A 24,871-nucleotide genomic window follows, 5' to 3' on the forward strand; every position below is an offset into this window, starting at 1 on the left:
TTCTGTTCTGGCTTTTGGAACTCAGAGATAATAGATCCTGGGACCGGAGACTGTAGTTATTTAAGTCATTCCAACAGGTGTAGTTGACGGCGCCGTGCCCAGAGATTCACATCTCAGACAGAACTGCATCACAACAAATAGTGTCGTAAGGAAGAAGAGCAGAAAAGTTGCAAAGTTGCTCTGTTTTTATATTGTTGCTTCTACACGATACCTTTGTTCTCTGAGTGTCAGTGTTCAGGTAGTGAGTTTTCTACTTTCAGCGAGCAGCAGAATCACACTGTACTGTATGTGTGGGCAGAACAATATACAAATTATGTGACTGCGGTTACACTGTACTCTCCACTTTCTGTTTTCTCACACTATCTGAGAGACAGGACTCTGGGCAGAACACACACACATATAGGTACCAATTCAACTTATTGCCTCTAATAAACCTGTTGACACATAGAGCAGAAATGAGGAAGCTCCTGCTCCAGCTATGTATAGCCTCTAGAACATACCCAAAGCATTTTGCAAAGGTCTGGGTGTGTCTGACATAATCTGGAAATGACATTTTATTCTTGTCTCATACTTTTTTCCCCTCCTACGCCGCCTGCTTTCCCATTGAGTCTACTACACTCTCATACCCTTGTTCAATGAGTGGAGAGGAGTTCAAACAAGTCTGTTTACGAAGACAAACCAGAGATCTGAGACACTCTGCCGTTTAACAAAAGTGATTAATCAAAATTAATGACTACACAACAAATTGTGCCATTAATTAGTTTTTTTCAAATTGATAATTCTAATAAGGATATTTGCTGAATCACTGAACACACACAGAACACAGCTCATCACTGATGACCCTGACACTCAGTTACAATCATTTCCTGTTTAAATGTAAGTAGGAAGTTGTTTGGCTAAGTGTTGATTAGTGATGTTAAGTAAAAAAAGGCAAAAAAAGTTTAGTGTTGTTTTCTACTTGCTAGTTAACACTTCTGTTAATCCCACAAATGTAATAAATCCCCACAAACCTAATAAACCACAAACGTAATAAATATTTGCAGCTTTTAACACAATAATCTCACAAATGTAATAACTTTCCTAAAAACATAATAACATTTGCCTACCACATATATGATAAATGTTATTATGTTTGTGGGAAAATTATTACATTTGTGGGATTTTTGTGTTAAAAGCTGCAAATTTTTATTGCACTTGCTGTTTATTATGTTATATTACAAACGTAATAACTCCCAACAAACATAATAAGCCACAAACATAATAAAAATGTGCAGCTTTTAACGTAATAATACCACAAATGTAATAACAGTTGCCTACCACAAACATAACACCTCATTTTCCCACAGTGTGCTCCTACCCTCTCCATTATCATAATTTTATCCAGATATTTTATTTACATGGTTCAAACATAGACTTCTATTATACTTAATGAGAATACATAATATCCAGTTTATACTGAAGCTTTTACAATAAAACCTTTACAACATTTTTGACCATTTGGTTTTGTTTCTCCACTTGTATTTGTAATCAAACTCCTATTAATCTGGAATTAGTACCATGTGGTGTAACTACATTTGATCATTCTAAAAAGGCAAGTACCCAAAGGGCAAGAATAAGAAAGATGAATGAATATTTATGCATGCATTACTTAAATGTATGTGATGTATTAATTTATTACATTTGTGGGAAATTATTACAATTTTGGAAGATTTTTACCATCCTACAAACCTAATAAATCCCCACAAAAGTAATGATTATTACATTTTAACACATTTATTACATTTGTGGGGTTAACACACATCCATTGTGACTTTATATTCAGCAGTACAAATAGTAAAGCAGTGCATTTCATCTTAAACAGAGCATCTTATTGCAAAGATAGTGCTGTACACATTCTGCGGGTGTAGCTTATGTCATATGTGGGCGCAGCAGTGTGGCTTGGGTCGTGTAACTGGACTTTCCTGCATCATTTGCTCCATTAAGTTTCAAACCGAATCTGAGCCCTTTCACACACTTTGTGTTATTCATTAACACTATTCACTGAGAATTGGCCGACTGACCAACTCGGAGTTACAGCTCAGAGGGTGACTCACATGTTCTGAGAGTTTTATAAATGCTGTCCACGGTTACCAGAGAGACAAACCAGGAAATACAGTAAATAATGTACAAAATGATTATGTACACAAATGTCAGGGATGTAGGAGCTCTTGGACTCCAGATATTACTGACCACACTACAAACAATTAATGATAAAAATTCCTGAATGGAGCAAAGATAGTGTTCGAATCAAAACAACAGAAGGAGACAGGAAATGAATGTGAGAAACACAGTGACACTGGGAAAATGAAGAGAAAGAATGTGTTGTTTCAAATGTATTTGCTGTAATTGTTTGCTTAGTTACTGACAATAAGATTTAACTGAACTGGCTGAGACACAGCCACACATTTTCTCTTGTCTTATTCTTGTCTCATTATACTGTGTTTAAGTGCAGTTCTGCTGACAATTAAGTTGAAATGAATTGAAGCACAATTTGTACCAGATGTCTCCATGAAATACTTGTTGTACATGTTTTCAGTGATCACTGCATATAAAAAACATGACACCTACATCACATGTGGGGATGTGGAAATTTCTGGCGTCGCTGTAAATTAAGTCAACGAAGGATGAGAAAGAGAATAACAGTGAGGAAGTGAAAGGGAGTGACAAAGAGGAGAAGGATTAAGAACCTCACCATGTTAAAATAAGACCGGATCTTGACTCCTCTTGCCAGGTCCCATACTATGCAATTCCCATCATGCCCCGCTGAGAAAAGGATTCTTGGATCGAAGGGATGAGGCTCCAAAACAAACACTTCATCCTCATGACCCTGTTATTGAAAAGACACGACAACAGATCATCAATAAAGATGCAAAAATATAAATAAACTGACTAGTTTGTGTTGCATGTGGGTTTGTTTAATGTGTTCGTACCATCAGAACGTGGACCAGGTTTCCAGTCGTGGAGTTCCACACCTTCAGTGTAAGATTATTGGCTGCTGTGATCACCGTGCTGTCATGGCGATCCCACGCTACCATGGTAACTTTTAACTTAGTCACTTTGTCCTCAAGCGGTGGTGGATTGTACTTCCTGAAGGAAAGATGTTGATACACTGACGTTATGTTTAAATATTTACATATGGGTCCGATAAAGTGTGGACGCATTTGGTGTTCAACAGTCTCTGTCATGTCAGCAGAGTAACTCATATGCATGTATTAGACATATTTGAGTAGGTATTTATAGGCACTTCAGCATTATGTATAACAAAATTTGGGGAGATAAAATTTTTAGGTGAAAAATGTCAAATTACTGCTCGGTCAAACATGGACTTGAAACGGACATCAAATTTTTAAGCTTTACACAAACATTCAAAACATGCGGTTCTCGACAGAAACTGATATCAAGTAAGACAAAACCTTTTAGATATTATGTTCAACTATGCTGAAAATACATTTTGGAGTAAAATATTGAAAAGTCTCTGTTTTATTGACATGAGAATGTGGTAACACATGGACAGGCTGCCATAGTAACACTTGGAAGACTCTTTACCATTGTATGCATCACCCCAAATGTTGACTTATTTTTTAAAACAACAAGCCAGATATAATCACAATGCTTTATTTAATGTATTTAATACTAACATAGTGTTATTTACATCTTGGGGTGGTCTATACTGATATAGGTAAATTACAAATAGACTCATTTCTGGGTAACAGTTCACAGAGTCTTTTTAAATGTGACCAGTGTATGAATTCACAAACTTCATCATTCAGAATTTTAATTTCTCCAAGTAAAAGACAGTCTTTTGCATGTCTTTTTGTAAATTTAATGCAGCCTAGAAGAATGTTCAGAACTTTTCCTGTACTGTGTAAGTGGTATTTTAAAAAGGATAACAGTTCCATAAAATAGAGATCTTCAGCTAAAAAATGAGCCCCCTTGAAAAAGATTACTTTACTTAGTCTGCTCGTCACTATTCACCCCGTGTCCCTTTTCCCCGCTCCGATCAGGGGGAGTGGCTACTGTTTCAGTTGTAGCTGCCTGGGGCCCAATGACGACGGGATCTGAGGTGACTCAACTGTGCCCTGTCCTGACCTGTGACCCCGGACCTCCTCCCTTACCCTCACCTGTCTGGATGGACCCCCTCATGTGCCCCCACCCTGCTGCATCTTCACAGATAGGAACTACATCTGCAAACGGACGTCCATCAGTCCTGGTGAATCTACAGCCGGTCCGTCTATGGGACTAGATCTCTCCTTCACTGTGGTCCCCCCCTAGGTTTCTCTTTTCCCACTGGGTTTTTGGAGTTTTTCCTTGCCGAGAAGGAGGGTCTAAGGACGGGGGATGCCCAGGATATTAACTCATTTCCTTCATCCGCTGTTTTTTTGACTGTTGTTTATTTTCATATTCAACTAATTCTGTAAAGCCCTGTGAGACAACCTCGTTGTGATATAGGGCTCTACAAATAAAATTGAATTGAATTAAATGTGTGCAAATTTACGTTTTTCATGTTGATGTTCACTTTCGCTTAAATCGGACCCATACATGTTAGTTAAAATTTCATAAAAACGGACAACCCATTTTTCCATGCAATCTAAAGAATTAGAGGCACAGAATTTTTGTTTATGATTATTTATGTGCCAGAAAGAATATACTACTACACCGGGCTTCATATTCAACCGCATTTGGAAACCCATCTTGGACTACACTAAAGGAAATGTGTCCTCAATTCTGTCTCGAGCTTTCATCTGCTCTTAAATGGACTTTTTATCATATTATATAGATATAAATGGGATAGGAATCTGTCTCTATGCTGACTGTAAATCTCTGTTTTTGTTTTGACTGTGGTGTTGAGCTGTTTTGTTTTGTGTTGTTTTGAAAAATGAAAATTTAATAAATATATTCTTGAAAAAAAAAAAAACAATAAAAAATTCATAAAAACTGACAACCCATTTTTCCATGGAATCTGAAGAATTAAAGGCACAGAATTTTTGTTTATTCTCACTCTTATTAACACTACCGCATCTCTTCAGAGCCAAATAAAATCACTGTATACACATATACATACACTGTGCACTTTACACCATCTGCATCTGTAAAACATTTCACTACTTTCTTGTGTTATTCCCTGACTTAAGACTCCCTGCAGTTCGACGCCTGACACCTGTTCTGTTAAGTCTGACACTCGAGACAGTGTAAATATACAGTATCTTGTTGCTATAAGCTCTAGAGAGTTGCCTTTTTTTATTCTTTATTATAAATTCTAAGCTCCAGTGCCTTTATCAAAAACCAATTACCATTTTTTTTCATGGTTATTACAGTTGGTAGCTGCTGTATTACCACTGTTGTCTGTTGTTTGTTCTGTTCACTCAGAGCAGTATAGACTTAAATTGTCTGTCAGTGTCATTCCTATTCATTCACTGTGTGATAAATAAATCTATAATCTGTGTGAGGGCAGTAGAGTAATCAATCACTGTGTCACACTTAATGCCACAGGTGTTAAAGTGCTGTTTTTACTATCAATTATTCATGAGCTGTACATTATAAGGTACCTCAGTCAGTTCTGAATAAATGCAGATGTAAATAACTGCTGGAAAAGCACTTTGCTACTACAGAAAATCTCTATGCCTTTTATTTAAAACAGTGAATATTTTTCAACAGGGAATCTTTATATTCAGTTTATGGTCCGACATGATTGATTCATTTCTTTTCTTTTTTTTATTTAGAAGATATTACACTTTGCAGGATCTTTCCGACACTTGACTCTAATCTCTAAGGATAACCATGCTGGAGGGAAATGTAGGCTTAGGCTTAGACCATATACACATACATACACACATACACACACATACCCGGGTAATTTGGTCTGCATGTCCAGCAGAATGCTCCTCCAGCCCTGAGGCTGCAGCTGCCAGATTCGTGCTGTACCATCCCTACTGCCACTCACAAACCTACAACACACACAGAAAGAACAGAGAACACAAATTCATGCAGCAGCTAAACCGTCAGTAAAAAACCTAAACATGTAACGGCTTTCTGCAGGACAACCAATGCCTTCATCTGTGCACGTCTAATTGCATGGACCCCACTTTTCCATCTCCGCCGTTTCCATCCCTCTCTCTCTCTACCTCCCTCACTCACTGCCGAGATTACAGCGACCCTGGGGAATTACAGCTGAGCTTGTTTTTCTGCAAACTCCACACAGGCATACACAATTTAACACTCAGCAAGTGCATGAGACGTGCAAGTGTATGTGTCTGGCTGTGTGTGTGTGTGTGTGTGTGTGTGTGTGTGTGTGCGCAATGGCGAATTAGAGCAGATATCAAATGGTATGTAAAGGCTGTGTTTCTGCTGACACCGTCAAGTCACATTACAACACCCTGAGGTTCCATAAAAACAAACAGCAGCGCACATGCAAAAAAAAATAAAATTAACCACACACAACGGAGGCAAACTTACCTGTCACTGCAATGTGAAAATTGGATGCTGTCAACTTTGTCCTAGGTGAGAAAAACATAGGAAAATGAGCAACAAACATTTCCTCTTCCAGTCCGTTTATCTACACACACGTACAATTGGCTTATAGTTATCAAAATCTACTACATATATGGATCAGAAAAGCCATAACAACACAGAGAATCATCAAAAACACAGAACCAGGCTTTTAAATGCCAGTGACAGCGTAGGGTGTACACTGCTAATTTACATGTGTTGTTTTTTTTAGGTTTTAAAATCTATTTTATCTATTTATTGCTACTGTTGCACTTTGTCACTGCTGCACTTTATGGCTGGATTCCTCAGCTGTCCTGTTCAATAACGGATCTGTGTGTATTGTGGAATGTGTCAAGTGTCCTGCCCTTTGCTGTGACCCATGTCTGCAAACTGAATTTCCCCTTGGGGATAAATAAAGGGATCTGAATCTAAATCTGAGAACCAAAATTAAACATAATAGCATATGCAAAAATGTATATGGTAAACCAACAAAGAGATAAATGTACAGTGGAAACTGCATGTACTGTTGAAGGTTATAGTGAAATGAGATGAAAAAGCCTGAAACAGACTCATTCCTATACATGTCCAGTTTAACGAAGTTATTTATAGTAACAATAGAAAAAGTAAGCAGAGCTGACTAATACCCTCCTGCTCACTGATTCATTTTGAGGTTTAACTTTCAGTCTTTTTAAAAACCTTTTAAAATTTTGGAAAAATATGCAAAAATTGAGAGAAAGGCCCATGTAAAGACCATGAGTGTGAAATCTGAAAATAATTGGATATCTTTATTGATTTACCTTGTGTCTTAGCTGTCTTAACTATGTCTTTTTAATTAATGTGCTGTAATATAATGTTTTTTTTAGGGTGCCTATTGTCATCAGGCTGGGGACCACAGCAGGATACTAGCCATGTTGGCTAAAGCTGCCCTTTTTACTGTTATTGATACAGTTAAGTAATTGGGATTGTCCTCGACATAATAAACTAAACTAAAATAATGTCAGAGAAATCAGTTGGACAAATCTTCTATGTTGAAATTTTAAAAAATGTATTTAAAAAAATCCCATAATTTAAATTCAGACATCAAACTGTGCACTGCACCTCTACTAGTGATAAAGAACGAGTGTGAAATTTGAAAAGAATCAGGTGAATAGTCTCTGAGGAATGGGATGAATAAAATCGTGGACAAACAGACGGATAGACTGACAGAATTCCTGGTATAACTATATACTAGGATTCATTTATATAACTATATACCAGGAATAATAATAAAATAGTCCTCTTACATTTAGGGTATTATCATATATGACACCATGAAGTGACTGTGCTTGTTCCTTTTTATTTACATCCACATGCTGGAGGTGAAAGGTTGTACCTGAATACTATTTATCATCACTTGACTATATTCTCCAAATGTTTACATTTATGGTGTATTTATTATGTGTCACAACTATTACACTGTTTGTCAGCACCGGAGGAGGAATTCCTCTTCTGTGGCTCTTCCTAACATGACTAAAAATTCTTCTGTTAAATGCCTTTTGGGGTGAGATTTCCCAAACTAAACCCGAGAGTTTGACAGGATGTTTTTTATGCTCTTATTTAACTCCCAAGATGATTTGCTCCAAGGTAACCTGTCTACTTGTGACTAGATACCCAAGGAAATGAAATCATGACAGAAAACACAGTAATATTCAGGCAAGGAATTATAATCTCAGCTCATCACAAACTGCCAAAATGAGTTAACGGGATGCTAAACTGTGTAATCCACTCAGACTCTGCAAAACAGTCATGGCTGCTGCTGGTGATGATACAGAAAATGAATATGCATAGGGTTAGGGTTAGGGTTGCTTTAACCCTGCGAAGCCACCCTCCTCATGCCACAATTACATTTAATAAATAGTGACCATATCTGATTAATTATTTCATACACATGTACTAAATAGTTCCTAGAAATCTCAGCATAAAAACGCTGGATTATCCTACTGTGTGCAATAAGGGAGCGTTCTACATCTAAAATCTAATAATAACCAATAATTAAAATAATGTATGTAACTGATTAAATTACTGCATTGCAAAATAAATTTAAAAAAATAAACCTTGTCTTAGAGTAACAACAAAAGCACTTTGGACTTATTTTAAAGTGCAACACACACACGATGAAAGTTTTATTGTTACTAAGTGGCTTGTGCATGATTACTACAACTCTAAAAATACATTCAAAAGTCCATTTAATAAATAATTCACTATTTTACCAATCCAGCTTGTCAGGAGTGATGCTCCTTTACATATAAAAGAACGACTGCAGCCTCTCTTATACAATCAAGGAAACTGTTTAGAGTCAGTATTGTATGGAACACAAAATCTGAGAGCTATTATCTGTATCAGACCTGAATAAGTAGGACCGGGGAATTTCTAACTTTTTCATGTAATATGTTGTTTTTGTTACCTGCAGATATCAATTAGCACTTTTGCTAAAATCTTTCCCTTTTAAATACACAAATAAAGTACAACTAGCAATTAATCTGTATAAGCAATACAGAAAATAAACTATTTTACTATTATCATTATTATTATTATTGTTATTATTATTATTATTATTATTATTATTATTATTATCATTATTATTATTATTATTATTAAAGTCATCTGCTTATAGTCACTACTTTAACCAGGATAGATGGGATTGCTGTTATCACTTTCCACTGCAGCTGGCTTATATATGAACAATACATCATATTTGACAAAAAAAATACCAACAAATGTAAATCATAGCCTTCACATTATCTTTCTAGAGATGTGAACCACAGCTTAAACTCCTTTTCTGAGTTTTCTCATTATTTCACAGAAGAACAGCAAAGAGACAATATAAACAGTGAGAGGATTTACTGTTGTATAAAATGTGATTTACTATTATTCATTTCTGTAACTTCAAAACTGTTATGTAAGAAGAATCAGATTGTGTGTTGACTCACCGTGTGTGACTCCAGTTCAGAGATCTTCTCCGGTTGGCCTGAACCAAAGTAGTAAACCCTGATGATATGATCTGTGCTGCCTGTCGCCAGGAACATCCCACCTGAACACACACACACACACACACACACACACACACACAGGATTACGCACATAGCAGATTGTGCACACACACATCCAGTCGTGCCTTGTTTTTGTTCTGTGAATGATCATCTCTTTAACTTTAAGTGAGTCTGTTTCTAGGAGTCAGACGCATCAGGGATCACAGTTAGAAGAAGATTGTGATTCAAGTAATAAATGAATAATTTTCCGAGCTGTAACCTTTAAAGTGTCTGTCTGCAAGCTTTGTACATTTTAAAAACATTTATGACGCACTGAAGGTTGTTACGCCTCAAAATCCAAATGCATTTTGACTGTGTGGAGTAGGCCCACATCACTGCTACTGTTTCTTCACCTCATCTGAACTAATTACCTCCGCCAAGGAGGTTATGTTTTTGCCGGTGTTGGTTTGTCTGTCTGTCTATCTGTCCGTGTGCAAGATAAGTCAAAAAGTTATGGACGGATTTGGATGAAAATTTCAGGAAATGTTGATACCGGCACAAGGAACAAATGTTTATATTTTGGTGGTGATTGGGGGGGGGGGGGGGGCACTGATCTGCCATGGTGGAGGTCTGTGCTCTCCGAGTGCTTTTCTAGTTGTTCTTTTTTTCAGTTCTTTTGCCATTTTCTGTCTGGCTGTCTTGAAGCATGCATTAAAAAAATAACCAGGACTCTGAACTCACCTGCACTGAAAGAAGAACAGATCATCTGGACACCAGGTCTGGAGCGCTCTGTGAATTTGCTTGGCCTCTGACTGGATACGTACAAACACACAGCAGCAAAAATAGACAGTTAATATTAAAACATGCTGGACTACCCTTCCTGCTGAATATATTTGTTTGTATAGTGCAGGTTTTTCAGGTGGGAAACTGTGTGCTGACACGATTTCCAATCTTTTCACAGGTATTTCTGAAAGCAACCACCATCGAAAGCAAACTGCAGTAATCTACACCGATTAACTGACCTTTATGTCAATTTTAGTGCATGAATGTATATGAAAGAGTATAAGAGGGAAATGCTGCGGAGGGAGATTCATGCTGCGGAGGGAGATTCATGCTGCGGTGATGCTTTCCTCTTCTCCTCCTCTGTATTTTCACCGTCCTCTAAAGATTGACCATTAGACCATGTAATCTTGTTTTGAGGAACAGAGCCACACCACCAGATGTGTTATAAGCATTCATGTCCTTTTTTCCAACTCAGAAATGAGCTAAAACTTCAGCAGACATCCAAAGAAAGTAATAATGACCAACTCTAGCATTCTGTCTCCTGACCTTGTTACGACCAATGTCAAATAAATGGTTCAAATTATACATTGTTTGAGAAATAACAACGGCTCTTAAATAACTGGAACATAACATAATATGATGTAACATAACATGACCATTTATAATATGTATTAAAATAAATATTTCAGTCATATTTTAATATGATGGAATTAAAGGTGAAATCCACTCAATAAGTTTTATTAGGCCATATTTAACAAACACATTCACAGTATCTGAACAAAGTGGATTCTGCACCCTAAATTTTTCATTCTGGCTCAACGTGCAGACTTCTTAAAGCCACGTCATTACACCACTGTGTAATATTTCTTTAAAAACTGGACGGTGAGCCAATGGCGATGTTAGACATACGGATGCTGATGTTAGCTAATATTATAAAGCAGGTTAATTGCAAGTTACAATATACAAAATACTGTTGTTGTTGATTTATGGAGATGTTTCAGGTGTGGATGTAGGCGTTTTGATTGGTCAATTTGTAAAGATAAATCTAACTGAAAAGTTACTCAGACTTTTTCAGACACATGCCGTCCTACTAGCCAAACCCATTAGTCACCAGTTAGCACCTGGCGGTACAGCATCAACATCAACAACAATCATAAGTACTGCACCTAGAACAGCCTTATCTAAACAAGTCCTTCTTAAATGCATATTGCATCTTATTATGTTGCATCGCATGGAGACAGCTTGTCTCCTCCACAGACACCCAGCTGCTTTGATTTCACATCCATACTGAAGCTCTGGTTTTTCTGTTTTGGATTAAGCTCATATGATACTACTCTAGCTCTTTAAAAAAAATGGATGTCACAATGTTTAAGTTGATCTTGCTTGTCAAGATAATGACACCCCCTGCCCCTGATGGAAACCGTTATCGACCATCAAAGTGTTTGTGCTGCTCTAAAATCAGTTTCATGACCAAAATCTGGGTCTTTGGCAGTCAAAACTGGTTTGAAATTAGACACCAGCTCCGAACAAGCTCTGCAAGCACCTCAGATGATAAAGGCTTTATCTGTGTGTTGTATGAGCTGAGTCTGTGTTTCTCACCCAAACTTGAGAGTGCGTGCATCCCACTGCCAGAAGCAGATGGTACCATCAGCTCCAGTGGAGGATAGGTAGCGCTTGGAGCCGCTACAAAGGGGTGAAAACTGCAAACACAACCAATAACAGGTTATAGGAAGTATGAGCAGCAATCAAATCAGGTCATTAAGACTGCAACAGAAAATTATACCACATCTGCTTAAAAAGATCAATAAGAAGCACCCGGAAGGTTTCTCCAAGACCCCATTGAATCTGACAAACACATTAGCCTGTTGTGAAGGATTAAAAACACTATTAATGGTCTTTAAATGACATTTCCCTGGATAAACAAAATACCACTAGACAAACCTGAAGCGAGGTGATGGATGCAGCATGTCCCTCCAGGACAGCCAAAGGGGCACAGGTCTGTAAGCACCACACTCGGATGGTTTTGTCACAGGACCCAGCGGCGATCATCGTGTTCTCGTAGCTCACTGCCATGTCGGAGATCTCAGCAGCATGGCCGCGCAGCGTCGCCAGCAGACGTCCATCATCTGTTCCCCAGATCTTCACCAGGCAGTCGTCCGAACCCTGGGAAAGGACAATTCAGTAAATACGGTTATAGGTTGTGTCTTTTTTTTTTTTTTTTTACAACATATGAAGTCAGCCCTCTTTGACCACAAATGAAACATGTCAGTTCAAATTAGACTTTACATTTAGACCGATTACAATTTTTTGGGCCGATCCCGATTTGCAGGGTGCTTAGGCGGCCGATTCCAATCTCATTTTATCCAAACACAACATACAAGACATTCGAATGTAACTTTCCCTTTAGAACATTTGTTTTAAAAATAAAAGGAAAGTGTGCAAAAAGGTGCCAGGTTTTCTGTACGGAAACAGGTGCATTGATTGAAATGCTTGGTTTTTAGTGAGTCCCGTATCATACCAGCAGTTGGAAATTATCATATTCGAAGGTAAATTATCATACACACCCAACTTTTATTCTGACATGGCTCAGACCATCTGCTTTAGTAACACATTATCATAGACCATACATATTACACGCTGCAACCCAGTTCTACTTTTAAATAACCTAACACAACCTTGGAAAAAAGCAAGTGTCTCTACATACGTGGAGCACAGGATGAACCCCTGCACTGAACTGACCAGAGCACCAGTTATAAATTCACAACTTCTACAAGCTTTGGGCTGAATCAAGGTCCTGCCTCACGAGTAGAGAGGCATGTGAGAGGATGAATAAAAACAAGTGCAGCACTATGCGAAGGATCCGTATCCTGTTTGTGTTTGGTAATTAATTAATTTAGTCGTGTAATGAAGAGGTCAAATTACATTATGGTACATTATGGAATTTTTGACCATACATCGTACAGAAGGTAAAATTATTGTACAAATACGATAATTATCCTAGGTCTGGCCGGTTTCACTTTCACTTTGTACAGTCGCATGGTGTGTGTGCACTTGGTGTGAGGTACATACGGCAAGGACCCCCATTGCCCCCTCCATCGGCAACATGTGCCCCCTTCACATTCCTGATTGCCACCTCATATATGACTATCTGGAACCGGCCCCGGGTCTGGCTATGCAGCGCGGCAGGAATTTGCCCTACACTCAAAATGGGTCAATTTCAGACTGTCCGGCCGGTCGCAGGTCATGTCCGATCATGTGAAAATCTGCCAATTTCTGAGCATGGCCAATTAATCAGTGAAAGTCTAGTTCAAATGTATCTGGGCACATCAAATCCTTAGACAGAAAATGGGGATACACAGAGAAAAAGAAACGAGGTTCCTCAAAAAATACAACAGAACTTAATCAAACAGATTTAATAATACAACTAATACTAACAATATTAACTGACAGTGTTTAGATGTGTTTCAGCCTGTTATTTAACAAATGGCCCCTTGTGTTATTAATAAATCTCATTAGCTTAGACATGTAAACACTTCCTGAAACTATTAGCTTTGCTTAATTATTCCACAGACTGTATAGATAACTTCCAGCGAGAGTGTTGAGTGTTCAGGTGAGTGGAACAAATGGCGTTTAATGGAAAAACAAACCCACTAAGTAAGTCACTACCCAGACAGGTCAGGACTGAGATGACATGAGATTTTTCACAGTGCTGTGAGATAGGCCGGCCTGCTCCGTGAGTACTCCTCGCTAATAAAATCCAACAGCAAGTGCAAGTGCACCGAAGAAAATAGAGTAATCTCAGACTGTAGAGAAACACTGATGGATCCTGGCTGAAGCTTTGCAAGATGTCTCATTTTGACAAAAACTGCAGCCAAAAGGCAATTTCGGCGGACCACTAAAGCCCTCTTAGTTGCACAGTTTATCATGATAGGAAATGACAAAAAAAGAAATCAAAGACACAAAAGTAAAACATCAAAATAGAACAAACAATAAAACGATAAATCAGTAAAGGGACAATTAAGATGTTTTATCGACACAGGAAAGGAGCCCCAGGGACCCAAAGGAGAATTTCTGGCTGTTGTCCACCTTGTAACGGGTTAAAGCGCTCAACACACAGTGCCAAACCCATCTGTGCCGTGATTACGATCTTGAATTAATTTTCAAAAGCAACAGGTAGCCAGAATCAAGACACTAAAACTCAGTGTGACTTAAATGTTTCAATGCTTTTGGACGATTAAAGTAGCGATGACAAAGAGTACAGCCTAAGGGATGCAAGATTATATACATGGCTAGTATTACAAGCACATTAATTAAAATCAATCTTTTCTGGCACATTAAATATCTGATTTCATTACAGGTAGTTTGTCAGAGAACATGTCCAAACATCTCTCCCTTTTATCTCTGCAAGGCATTTTATAAGACAGGCTACGCTATCTGCATCAGCATAGATTTTAGAGGAAATGCGAGATGAAAACACCACCCCTCTGTCCTTTGAATAAATCATAATCATCATCATCAGCAATTGAGCGGAGTCTTCACTGTAGCTGTTTCTGTGCGGACTGATCAAGACAGGAAATGCTCTCTTAGCGATGAAAAAAAAAAAAAGCCCAAGGACAAATTACAACTGTGAGCCAAAACGGATGAAAAATAATGGTCTAGGGTTTAGAAAAGCCAGAGACTTGACACAAAGTTTCCCTTCTGATGACAATTTATTTTAGCCACTGTCACACTCCATACCCGCTTGGTCTAATTTGTGCTTCCCAATGGCTGTGATAATGAGCTCCGAGCCATTTCTGAAGCTATATTATACAAATCAATATGGCGATTTGCCAATCAATTGCTTCAACAAACCTACATGCACCTGCCTATTGACCCTCAGCGATCACAGTGTATTGTCCTGTGACTATTTATCCCAAGTAAAACATTCAATAGTCAATCAATCCTGCCTGCCACTGCAGCAAACCTGAGTAAAAGGACAAGAAGAGATCCAAAAATAACAAAAAATATATAAATAAAAATGATCTTGTGATGAAAGGAGACAGTAAGAGAGAGAGAGAGAGAAAGAGAGAAAAAAAACGAGTGCATAGGGAAAAAAAGGAGGAGAAAGTGAGGGAGACCGAGAATGAATTTTAATTCTGGCACTTAGCCAGCGCCTCAGAGGAAACATTTTCTCCAGTTATGATGAGAAATAGCAAAAGGAGAGGGAGGGGGGAAGGAACAAAGGAGGGGCAGCGCAGGATGAGGGAGACGGAGAGAGGGAGAGAGGCGAGTGTTGGAACGGTAGAAAGAGAGATAACGGGAAAAGAGAGACAGCGAGAGTCTATCTAACCCCCCCTCTACTCCCACCCTCCCCCAGCAGCCAGCCATTTTTAGAGATTTAAGAAGTGAAAGCTGAAAATGGTGTAGAGCAGCAGGCAGTGTTTGACTCTGGAAACTAAACAGAGGGACGGAAACATTAAACCAACATTATCTCATTGGAAGTTCAATATTTAACACATTAGCTGCGTCGTACCTCTGACGCAGCAACACGCTAGAAGAAGCTACTGTGGCGTGTGTACACAAGAGTCATCCAGAGGGCAAAGGTCAACTTCCCTCTTTTGGGAATTCCTTTCTTCCTTTTCTGAAAGTCCCTTGATATGAGCTGAGTTTTATCAGTACGCTCCTGGGGCTTTTACCCTCCGACAAACCACATGTTGTATTTGTGAGTAAAAGAGTCCCAACGCAATAAAGTAAGGTAACAGTAATTACTTCCTGAAAACACAACAGGAAAAAGCACATGCTTGGAGTGAAAAAGACAACTTGTAAAGACGGAGTACTCAAAACAAATACACAATAGAACAACAATGTCCTTAAAATCAGTCTGAACTAGATCTAATATGGAACATTCCAACATCGCTCCAATTATGTCACCAGCTGTGTGATACCAGCAGACGTACATTATAAACCTCTACAAAGGAGGTAACATTCATGGTTCCCATGTGACTTTATGAATCCAACAGCCTCACATGGTAACATGATTTGGGCAGGACTGATAAGTTGTCACACGAAGTGAGAGCGACAGTTGGTGGGATTTACACACCCATAAGTTTATTCTGCCAACCACCGCAATAAAAGAAAAAGACAACAAAACATGACAATGAAGACATGCAACACTTTAAATTATTGTTCTTATTGATTCTACTGAATCTGTAAAGAATGGTAGTTTTACTGTCATCAGTGTTTGTGATATGAGGAAGATGTTTTTATTAGTAGTTCCGAATATAAGGGTATCAAACCATTTCTTAATTTAATTTAGAGAGGAGTTACAATATCATGACACATGGTTACTGTGATGTAAAATTACCATGGTTGTCAAAATAACTCATTAATTTCTATGAAGTAATTACAGAAAGCCTTTACACACATTAATCAACTTTATACAGCTCCTTGACTCTATGGTTTAGGTTTGTAAACACAAACGTCAAAACATTATATGGACCAGTGTATGAAAATGACAGAAAAACATTCAGATGGAACTGTTGATGACAGCAGCATTATGTTCCAATGTTCAAAGAAATTCCAATACTTTCTGAGTATTTTTTCCTAAATATTACCACCAGCTCAACAGCAATCACTCAGCGGTGAGTTCAGTGTTCTGACCTGGAGCAGCCTCTCATGACGACACAACCGCACTCATATGGGTGTTCAGACGCAAACTGAATAAGCCTCCCTGTGCCAGGTTAACCAAATTACTCACTGTAGGGATCACACATAACTTTCATCTATATATTAATGCTGTACTCGTTTCTATGACCATATTACTCATTATAAGGTCACACGGGGGCTGGAGCCCATCCCACCTGACCCTGGGTGAGGGCAGGGTTTAGTCTTTGACAAATCACCAGTTCATCAGATAACTGACTCTCTTACAGTCTTACATTCACACCAAGAGACACTTGGGAGTTTGAGAATGCAGAGAAAACCCCGATAGACATGGGGAAGACACCAAAAGGCCCCCAGCTTTAATTTAGATCAATCCTACATTAAAACTGCAGGAACCAAAATCAGAAAGAAAAAAAACATCAGATACCGAAAATAGACACATTCCTTCTGCAGCTCTCTCCTCTCAGTGTGAATCAAAAGACTAAATATAAATACAGATCTACCTGACATTACTTCATGGATTTTTACAGAAAATTTAAGCCACTTTTTCAAGCTTCCATGTTGAGCTACAGAGTAGAGCTGTAGGATCAAGTCCGAGTCGCTTCTGCCTGATTGTGATCAGTAATTGGTGACTACAGCTGTCACTCACATATTTAACCCACCCACCTGTCTAAAAATTCCTGTGATTAGACAAAATCTGGGCATGATAGTTTCTGATTTTCGACAGCCTGAAAACAGAAGCTTAGTGCTGTCCCTTCACAGCAAGACAGCCGTGGGTTTGATCCCAGTGTGGGCTTCTCTGTGTGGGCACATGCACCTTCATAGGTTAATTATTCAGTCTAAATGTGAGAGTGAATGGTTGTTTATCTATATCAGCCCTGAGATGAAGTGGCAACACGTCCAGGCTGTACCCCTGTGCCGTCCCACTGGTGGCTGGGACAGGCTCCAGCATCCCCCCAAATCTCTTGAGGACTAAGCGGTTCAGAAAATCAATGAAATGAAAACAGAGGAAGTAGACACAGAACACTCACATCCTCTCAGATCACTGGGATTACAATATGGGAAAAGGGAATTGTGGAATTTTTGCCCAATGACACTAAAACCCTATTAAGCACTGCAGCTTTAACCCATAAAGACCCAAACATCAACCACTGACCAAAACCATCTACTGATCTAAAGTGTTTAATACCTGTTGATCCACTAATCCTATCAATACATGTAAATAATTGGTGTAAAATGCAGTCTGTCATCTTTTCATGGTCATCAGATATGACCCATTTGTACATTCAGAGGCTCCATAGTGAAGGTGAAACACTGTCATCTTCTACAACAGTGATTCACCGGTAAAACCCATGGGGTTTGATCAATGACAGTAAATGGAGATGCTTGGTTTATGTTCAGTTAATGATACATTTTACTGAAAAAGTCATTAATTCTTCATTTTTCTTCTGCTGATGGCTGACATCTACAGCCGATTTTTGAAGCCGATATTGAAGGCTGATTTTTTTTTTAAAGCACATTGACCATAAAATACAATTGAAACACTCAGATAATTAAAATTTTTATACAGCAATATAAATGAAATTATAAATACGCGTACACATAGTACTCTTTTAACATTTATTGAACTTCAAGTGCTGCCCACACAGGTGCCTGATCAAATATCTTATAATATTTTTAGTATGGATCCAATATCGGCTTCCAAAAAAAAAAAAAGTAAGGCTGATGGCCGATATTGCTAAAAATCAATTCATCATCCCGATATATATTGGTCTACCTCTATTTGACACATGCCACAACATACTAGCAAACCCAGCAGCCTTACCGTGAAGATGCGTCGCCCCGTCCTGTCAAAGGTGACACAGTACACAGACGACAGGTGTCCCAGGATCCTCTTGTGCATCTTCATGTGCAGGTACACGGCTGTAGGCACCAACTGCCGCAGGCGGTAGGAGCCATTGAGTCGGCGGCTGTGGCTCGTCTCCACTGCGTAACAAGAAACGATTTGTATCATTTAAGAGTAAACAGCTTCCAGTGAAAAGTCACTGATTAAATGGGAGATTTTAAGGGAAATAAACAGAGGTCAAAAGGTTGTTTATCCCTTACGCAGGGAAATGCAGCGTGATCCTTATTCAAATGAATAATCAGTCTACTGTCAAACGCTGCTGCTTGCTGGAAACTTGGCAAGCAAAGCAATCACAGGCTGGTTCTCACTCCAGAGGCACCCATAGCTCCACATCACTGTTTCATGTGTTTCACAGAGATTACTTCAGAATTTAGCTCAGTTACCCAGACATTAAATATCCAGAGCAGTTAGAATGATTGACAGTGTGGTGAGTTTATTCAGACATTCTTCCCTTCACTCATAAGCAAAATCTAACTTAGCTTTACCAATATTCGGTGGGCTCCCATAGATAATTGGCGGCTCCGGAGGTCGTCCACAGTGAAGAGCAGCCAGCGCTGAGCCCTTCCACACAACATGCTTGCAACCTGCAGAGAGGAAAAAGAAACATAACGGAGGTTTATAAAAACACATTAAATACCCTCTGGAGGACTATGGGGCTCAGAAAATGAATGAATGAATATTACACAGGTTCAGCATATTTAACAAGCTGTTCTTTATGCATACGTTCACATTAGCATAAGCATAAAAAAACATGAAGTACAAGGCATGTTAGCCTCCACAAACAAAATTTAGAGTAGTTTATACATTATATGGACAAAAGTATTGGAACATGTCTAATTTAGGTGTTTCTTTTCTAACAGGGGTTTGGGATACAAAACAATAATGACAAATGTCAAAATGTAGCTTTATATAATGATAAATATCATTGCATTGCATTGGTTAGTTCCGTTTAAATTGTTTCTTGATTGACGTTTATATATCAAATCAGCATGAGTTTAATGGGAGATGTGAAGAAAGTAGATGGTTAGTTGTGATAGAAAATGATTATTTACAGTCAGAGCATGAAAAATATTTTAGAAGTTTAGGGGTAGAACATTTAAAATCACAGTCATGGATAAAATAAAATAAAAAAAAAATCAATGTTGAGAGAAATTAAGTAAAAACCAGCTCTGAGGCATTTTGGAAACAAAGATAACAATTTAAACCAAACTAATCAATACAACACAATGATATTTATCACAATATAAAACTACATATAACATTTGTCATTACTGTTTTGTATCCCAGACCCCTCTTAGGAAAGAAACACCTGAATTCAACGTGTCCCAATACTTTTGTCCATATATGTATCATGTATTTGCAACCACTTACTTTTGTTGGTGCGTAGGAGATTCTGCCTGCCGGCCCCCAGCAGACTGGTGAGCCCGGGCACACTGGCGGCGACCTCCCGCTCCAGCAGTGGACAAACTCTGGTGCAGACCTGCAGCAGGTGGTCTGGGCTGATGTGTCGATAAAGCTTCACCTGAAACCAGAAATAAACTGCATAGTTACCTCGGTTTGAATAAACACACTGTCGCACAGAAAGTTGGAATCATTTTGTTTTCAGACACATTCCTCCTTTTATTCCTATTTATACACGTCAGTAATCACCTTTAACCACGTGCAATGATCACATACTGAGTCCCAGTTACACTTTACCTATCGAGAATAAATCACACTGTCACAGTCATTTCATGAGAAGCATTAAAAATATTTTATTCCAACTTTATGGGAAACAGTGTATTATAACCACAAAAGAGTATAGACATCATATTAAGACATCAAACACACCAAATCTACAGTTTTCGCTGCTCGTTCAGCAGCTGCCATGATGAAAGTCAGAGAAAAAACCTCCTTATAGATTCATGCGGTATTATATATTAGATCATGCAGGAATTGATCAGGTTATCTTCTCACGCATTTTCAGATGATTTTAATGCATTCAGAAAAAAAAAAAAAACACTGTCAGGCAAAATAATTGAATGGTTAAGGATTTCTGAGCAAGACAAATTGGTTAGTTTTCAGCTTCGAGTCGATTTCAATTTAGATTCTTATGCACAAATAAAAAATAGAATAAAGAAGGTCAATTTAGATGGGAAACCGTACTGTTATAGTGTAACTGTTACCTGTGGGTTTGAGAGGATTTCTCACCAGAGATATATCCACGTACTACTTACTACAGAGGGAAAAACATCCAAACGATGGCCTACTTTTGTGTCAAACACTCACGATCCCCGCATTAAAGGCACGATGAGCATTGACACAGAATTACAAATGATTACATATTTCAATCACAGACAGAAAATAGAACGACTGCAGCAACATTAGAGTCAGAATTCAGCTGGAATACTGATCACAGCAACAACAGAGAGAGCAGAGGGGGGGCGTGGCATGCAACCCAGAGCAGCATGAAACCCACACCGTTATAAACACAGTGTGTCTCTCGTTCCACTGACACATGGGGACACTCCTGCATGGCCTACTTCTGAAGAAACACACACGCCTGAGTGACTATCCACCGCAGGATGACAGATAAATACAGCGGCTGTACGTTTATTTCAGGATGCAGACTACTTTGCTTTTTTTTTTTTTTTTTTTTTTAATTTCCAGACATGCGGTAATCAGCTTTGTTTCAGCCACATCTGATTTAAATGTCTGAACAGGATCAAATAAGCCTGAAATTAAACAATTATTCCACTCACACACACAGACATTTTCACCATTCCTTTATCTGGGCTTGCAACACTGACACCAACATTTACATCTCTCTCTCTCACACACACACACACAATTAATGACCCCTTAATTGCTTTCAACATCATTGCTGGTTCAGAGACGTGATCAGTGTTTCTAAGCACTTGGCAAGACTACACATGTGAGCACACATGCCCCCCTCAGGTGCACACCAAGTCACGAAGAACACACACACAGACACACACCATCCAACAAGAGTGCTACGTAATAACAATTTGCTCCATTCTGTGTGCTTCTAAAGGGTAATGGATAATACTCCCTCATCACCACCACCAGAAGAGAGCACATGGCTCCTGCACACATCACTGCAAGTTTCCACCTTATACTTGAATACGCTGTCCAAAAATCTATTAATATCATCTATTTATGTATTATGCATTATGAGTGAAATACAACGCCATGCTGCAACATTCTCACTGATCATAAATGGAAAATGAAAAATTGGCTTTTTTCGAAAATTCTACTTTGAAGGTGATAATGATTAAAAAAAAATGTGTCAATTCACACTAAAAAAATAGGTCACATTTAGTGTGTGATGTGTTTGTTGAATTTAAATGCAAAAAATGGGACTACATCTAATACTATTATCTAATCCTGCACACATCACTGTAAGTTTCCACCTTATACTTAATAAAAAAAACTGTCCTAAAATCTATTAATATCATCCATTTCAAGTATTAATCTATGTAAAATTGCAGTACTACGAGTGAAATACAACGCCATGCTATGATATTTACAAAAAAAAAAAATGGAAAATGAAAAATCTTCTTTTTTTGTACATTCTACATTAAAGGTGATAAAGACGAAAATCTATCTATTTTTACTTAAAATAAGTCAAATTCATTGTGAGATGTATTTGTGGAATGCAAATGTAAAAAAAAAAAAAAAAAAAAAAAAGCTGGATAATATCTAATTATCAATCTTAATTAATTAACCACAATTAATATGGTTAATTATTACAATATCATTTAAGACAACGTTGATTCCTCATAGCAGCCCACCCCCTCCTTCCGTAAGGCACAGTCCTTTGCCCAAAACAAATGCAACCGGAATGCGCCGTCCATGCTCCTTAAGACACGCTATCTATTTGGTCTAATAATTAAAAAAAAAACCCGCAGTATTTTTTTTAAATAGAGGAAATTATGCACAAAAGACAGGAGGCAGGCTGAACGGCCGGGGATGGGAGGAGGAGGAGGAATGGAGAGACGAGTGAGCCAAGCAGGAAGAGAGGAAAAAAAAAAAAAAAAAAAAAAAAACACAGGCAAGCACAACGACACTGTCAATAATATCTTAAACGTGTAGTTTTACGCGCAGTTCAATCTCCACCTCATGCGGACTAGTGTTCAGTGTTCAGCCGTGCGCACACAGGAGGACAAACGCACCCATGTAGGGCTTAGAAAATTATACAGGCCATAGGTCATTGTTTATAAAATATCACTAAAATGCAACTAATAACACATATAAAAAAAAAAAAATTGGGATGCACAGTAAACCGACAGACTGGTAAAAAGGACTAAATATGTAAGCCATGATTAATTCCTTCCACGCCCCCATGCCTAAACGACGCTTTCAGGCGAGTCCTGTTTGTTTACATGACAATTAGCGCGTCAATTAATTGAGCGATAATAAGATATCAGCTCAACATTACCTCGCATCTTCACATAAAGTGATCTCCCTCTTCCATCCGAGCAGCTGAGCCACAATCCCCCCTCACAAAATAAAAAAATAAATAAATAAAAATAAAATTTAAAAAAACACTGCACTCCACAACACCAAGGAAGCAGCCTCGACTCGAATAGAAGCTGGAAGTCCGGCTTTACTGAATATACTCTTTATATTCTCCTCCAAAAAGTCCTGTTTTCTAACTCTTGCCCCCTGTGTGTTTTCAACCCATGCACACAAATTATGGTTCTTGCAGGACAAGAGCGCCTCCATCTCTCTCTGACTTGTGGCGCAGGGAGTCCCTCCTCCGGATCCTGGCGCTCCTACACCACAACACTCATGACGTATCAACATTTCACACACATTTTTCCAACAACTATTCAAACCTTTTGGACATGCATGGCACCAAACTCACACAACCCGGTGCACAGGAGGTTGGGACCCGACTCCTTAATACCCCAGAACGAGCCCGATTTGCAACCAGCTCGCCCTGCAAAGTCCTTGTACAGTTTTTTCTTTACCACCTGATTTAAAAATTGCGGGAAATTCAATTTTTATTTTGCTCTCTAAAAACTTTTTCCTCAGTTATAGAGCTCCCTTACCAAATTTTCGTACGTCCCGGGGTGTTCCTGCCCTGTCCAGTCCAGTCTTTTGGGTAGAAGCTGAGATAGAAAAATAGTGCGGATTGTGATCATCCAGTTCCTAAATGTATCAAGTGATGTTTTAAAACAGTGCATGAGAAATCAGACTAAAAGCAACATCACAAAGTACAGTGCACACACAAGCATCTCTCTCGTGCTGCTGACTGCTTACCTCCTTCTCCTCCACCTCCCTTATCAGGGTCTGAAAATAGGATAAAAACGCAAAATTACACTCCATGACAATTTCGGATAGATTATAAATTGTCCTAAAATACAAAAACACCAACCTCGGCTGCTTTTTGACACGGTCCAGCTTCTAGAAATCGGGCTATTAGGAAGTACAGTTCTGGTGTGGTTGGAGGGGGAGAAGAGGACGGGAGCTGCGTTAGAAAAGGGCACCGAGGAAATTGGGGGATATTAAAACAACCATGACACATTTTCCGATCTCCTTTACTCACCAGAAGTCAACTGCGCGATGTGTGTACTGTCTGAAGCCATTTTGGTGTTGTTTGCCAGGGCAGCGCCAGAGCCTGTGTGCTGGGTCTAGGTGGCTGCCCTGTAGCTGTCACTGTTTATCCACCAGGAAGAGGCTGCCTCCATTCAGCTCCGCTCACAAAAAGTCCCGGCTGCGTATAGTGCTAATCCGCCGCAGCGACAACTAGTGCGCGCTTTACGTTCTAGCTCGCAAAACCCTCTTTTCCTCCCGCTGAGAACAACCCTTACAGACACGTTTCGCTAAACTAACCCATGGGGTGAATTTTCGTCGCGGTTACATGAGTGTAGAGTAATGTTTGTTTTAATCCCCCTCCCCCTCAAAAGGGAAAAAGCGCAAGCCCTCTGCGGAAGAGTACATGTGCTGCGTTTTACGCACGCGACTGTAGAGAGGGGAGGTAGAAATGGCAGCCTGCTGT

At 38.9% G+C, this 24,871-nt stretch overlaps 1 protein-coding gene across 1 annotated transcript in view; it reads right to left on the reverse strand.

Moving 5' to 3' along the window:
* phip (PHIP subunit of CUL4-Ring ligase complex) overlaps positions 1-24,458 on the reverse strand; it is a 78,264-nt gene extending 53,806 nt beyond the window's left edge. The window contains exons 1-15 of the mRNA XM_030129281.1: positions 24,419-24,458; positions 24,248-24,306; positions 24,133-24,162; positions 23,922-23,981; positions 20,236-20,386; positions 19,350-19,448; positions 18,784-18,944; positions 12,258-12,479; positions 11,916-12,016; positions 10,275-10,345; positions 9,495-9,595; positions 6,493-6,533; positions 5,886-5,984; positions 2,970-3,126; positions 2,732-2,866 (exon numbers count right to left, since the gene is read on the reverse strand). Of these exons, the coding sequence (XP_029985141.1) occupies positions 2,732-2,866; positions 2,970-3,126; positions 5,886-5,984; positions 6,493-6,533; positions 9,495-9,595; positions 10,275-10,345; positions 11,916-12,016; positions 12,258-12,479; positions 18,784-18,944; positions 19,350-19,448; positions 20,236-20,386; positions 23,922-23,981; positions 24,133-24,162; positions 24,248-24,306; positions 24,419-24,458 (1,527 nt within the window). The remainder of the gene's footprint in view (positions 1-2,731; positions 2,867-2,969; positions 3,127-5,885; positions 5,985-6,492; positions 6,534-9,494; positions 9,596-10,274; positions 10,346-11,915; positions 12,017-12,257; positions 12,480-18,783; positions 18,945-19,349; positions 19,449-20,235; positions 20,387-23,921; positions 23,982-24,132; positions 24,163-24,247; positions 24,307-24,418) is intronic.
* Positions 24,459-24,871: the final 413 nt, after the last annotated feature.

The sequence above is a fragment of the Sphaeramia orbicularis genome, chromosome 24, assembly GCF_902148855.1.
Source record: "Sphaeramia orbicularis chromosome 24, fSphaOr1.1, whole genome shotgun sequence".
In the NCBI taxonomy this organism is placed as follows: domain Eukaryota; kingdom Metazoa; phylum Chordata; class Actinopteri; order Kurtiformes; family Apogonidae; genus Sphaeramia; species Sphaeramia orbicularis.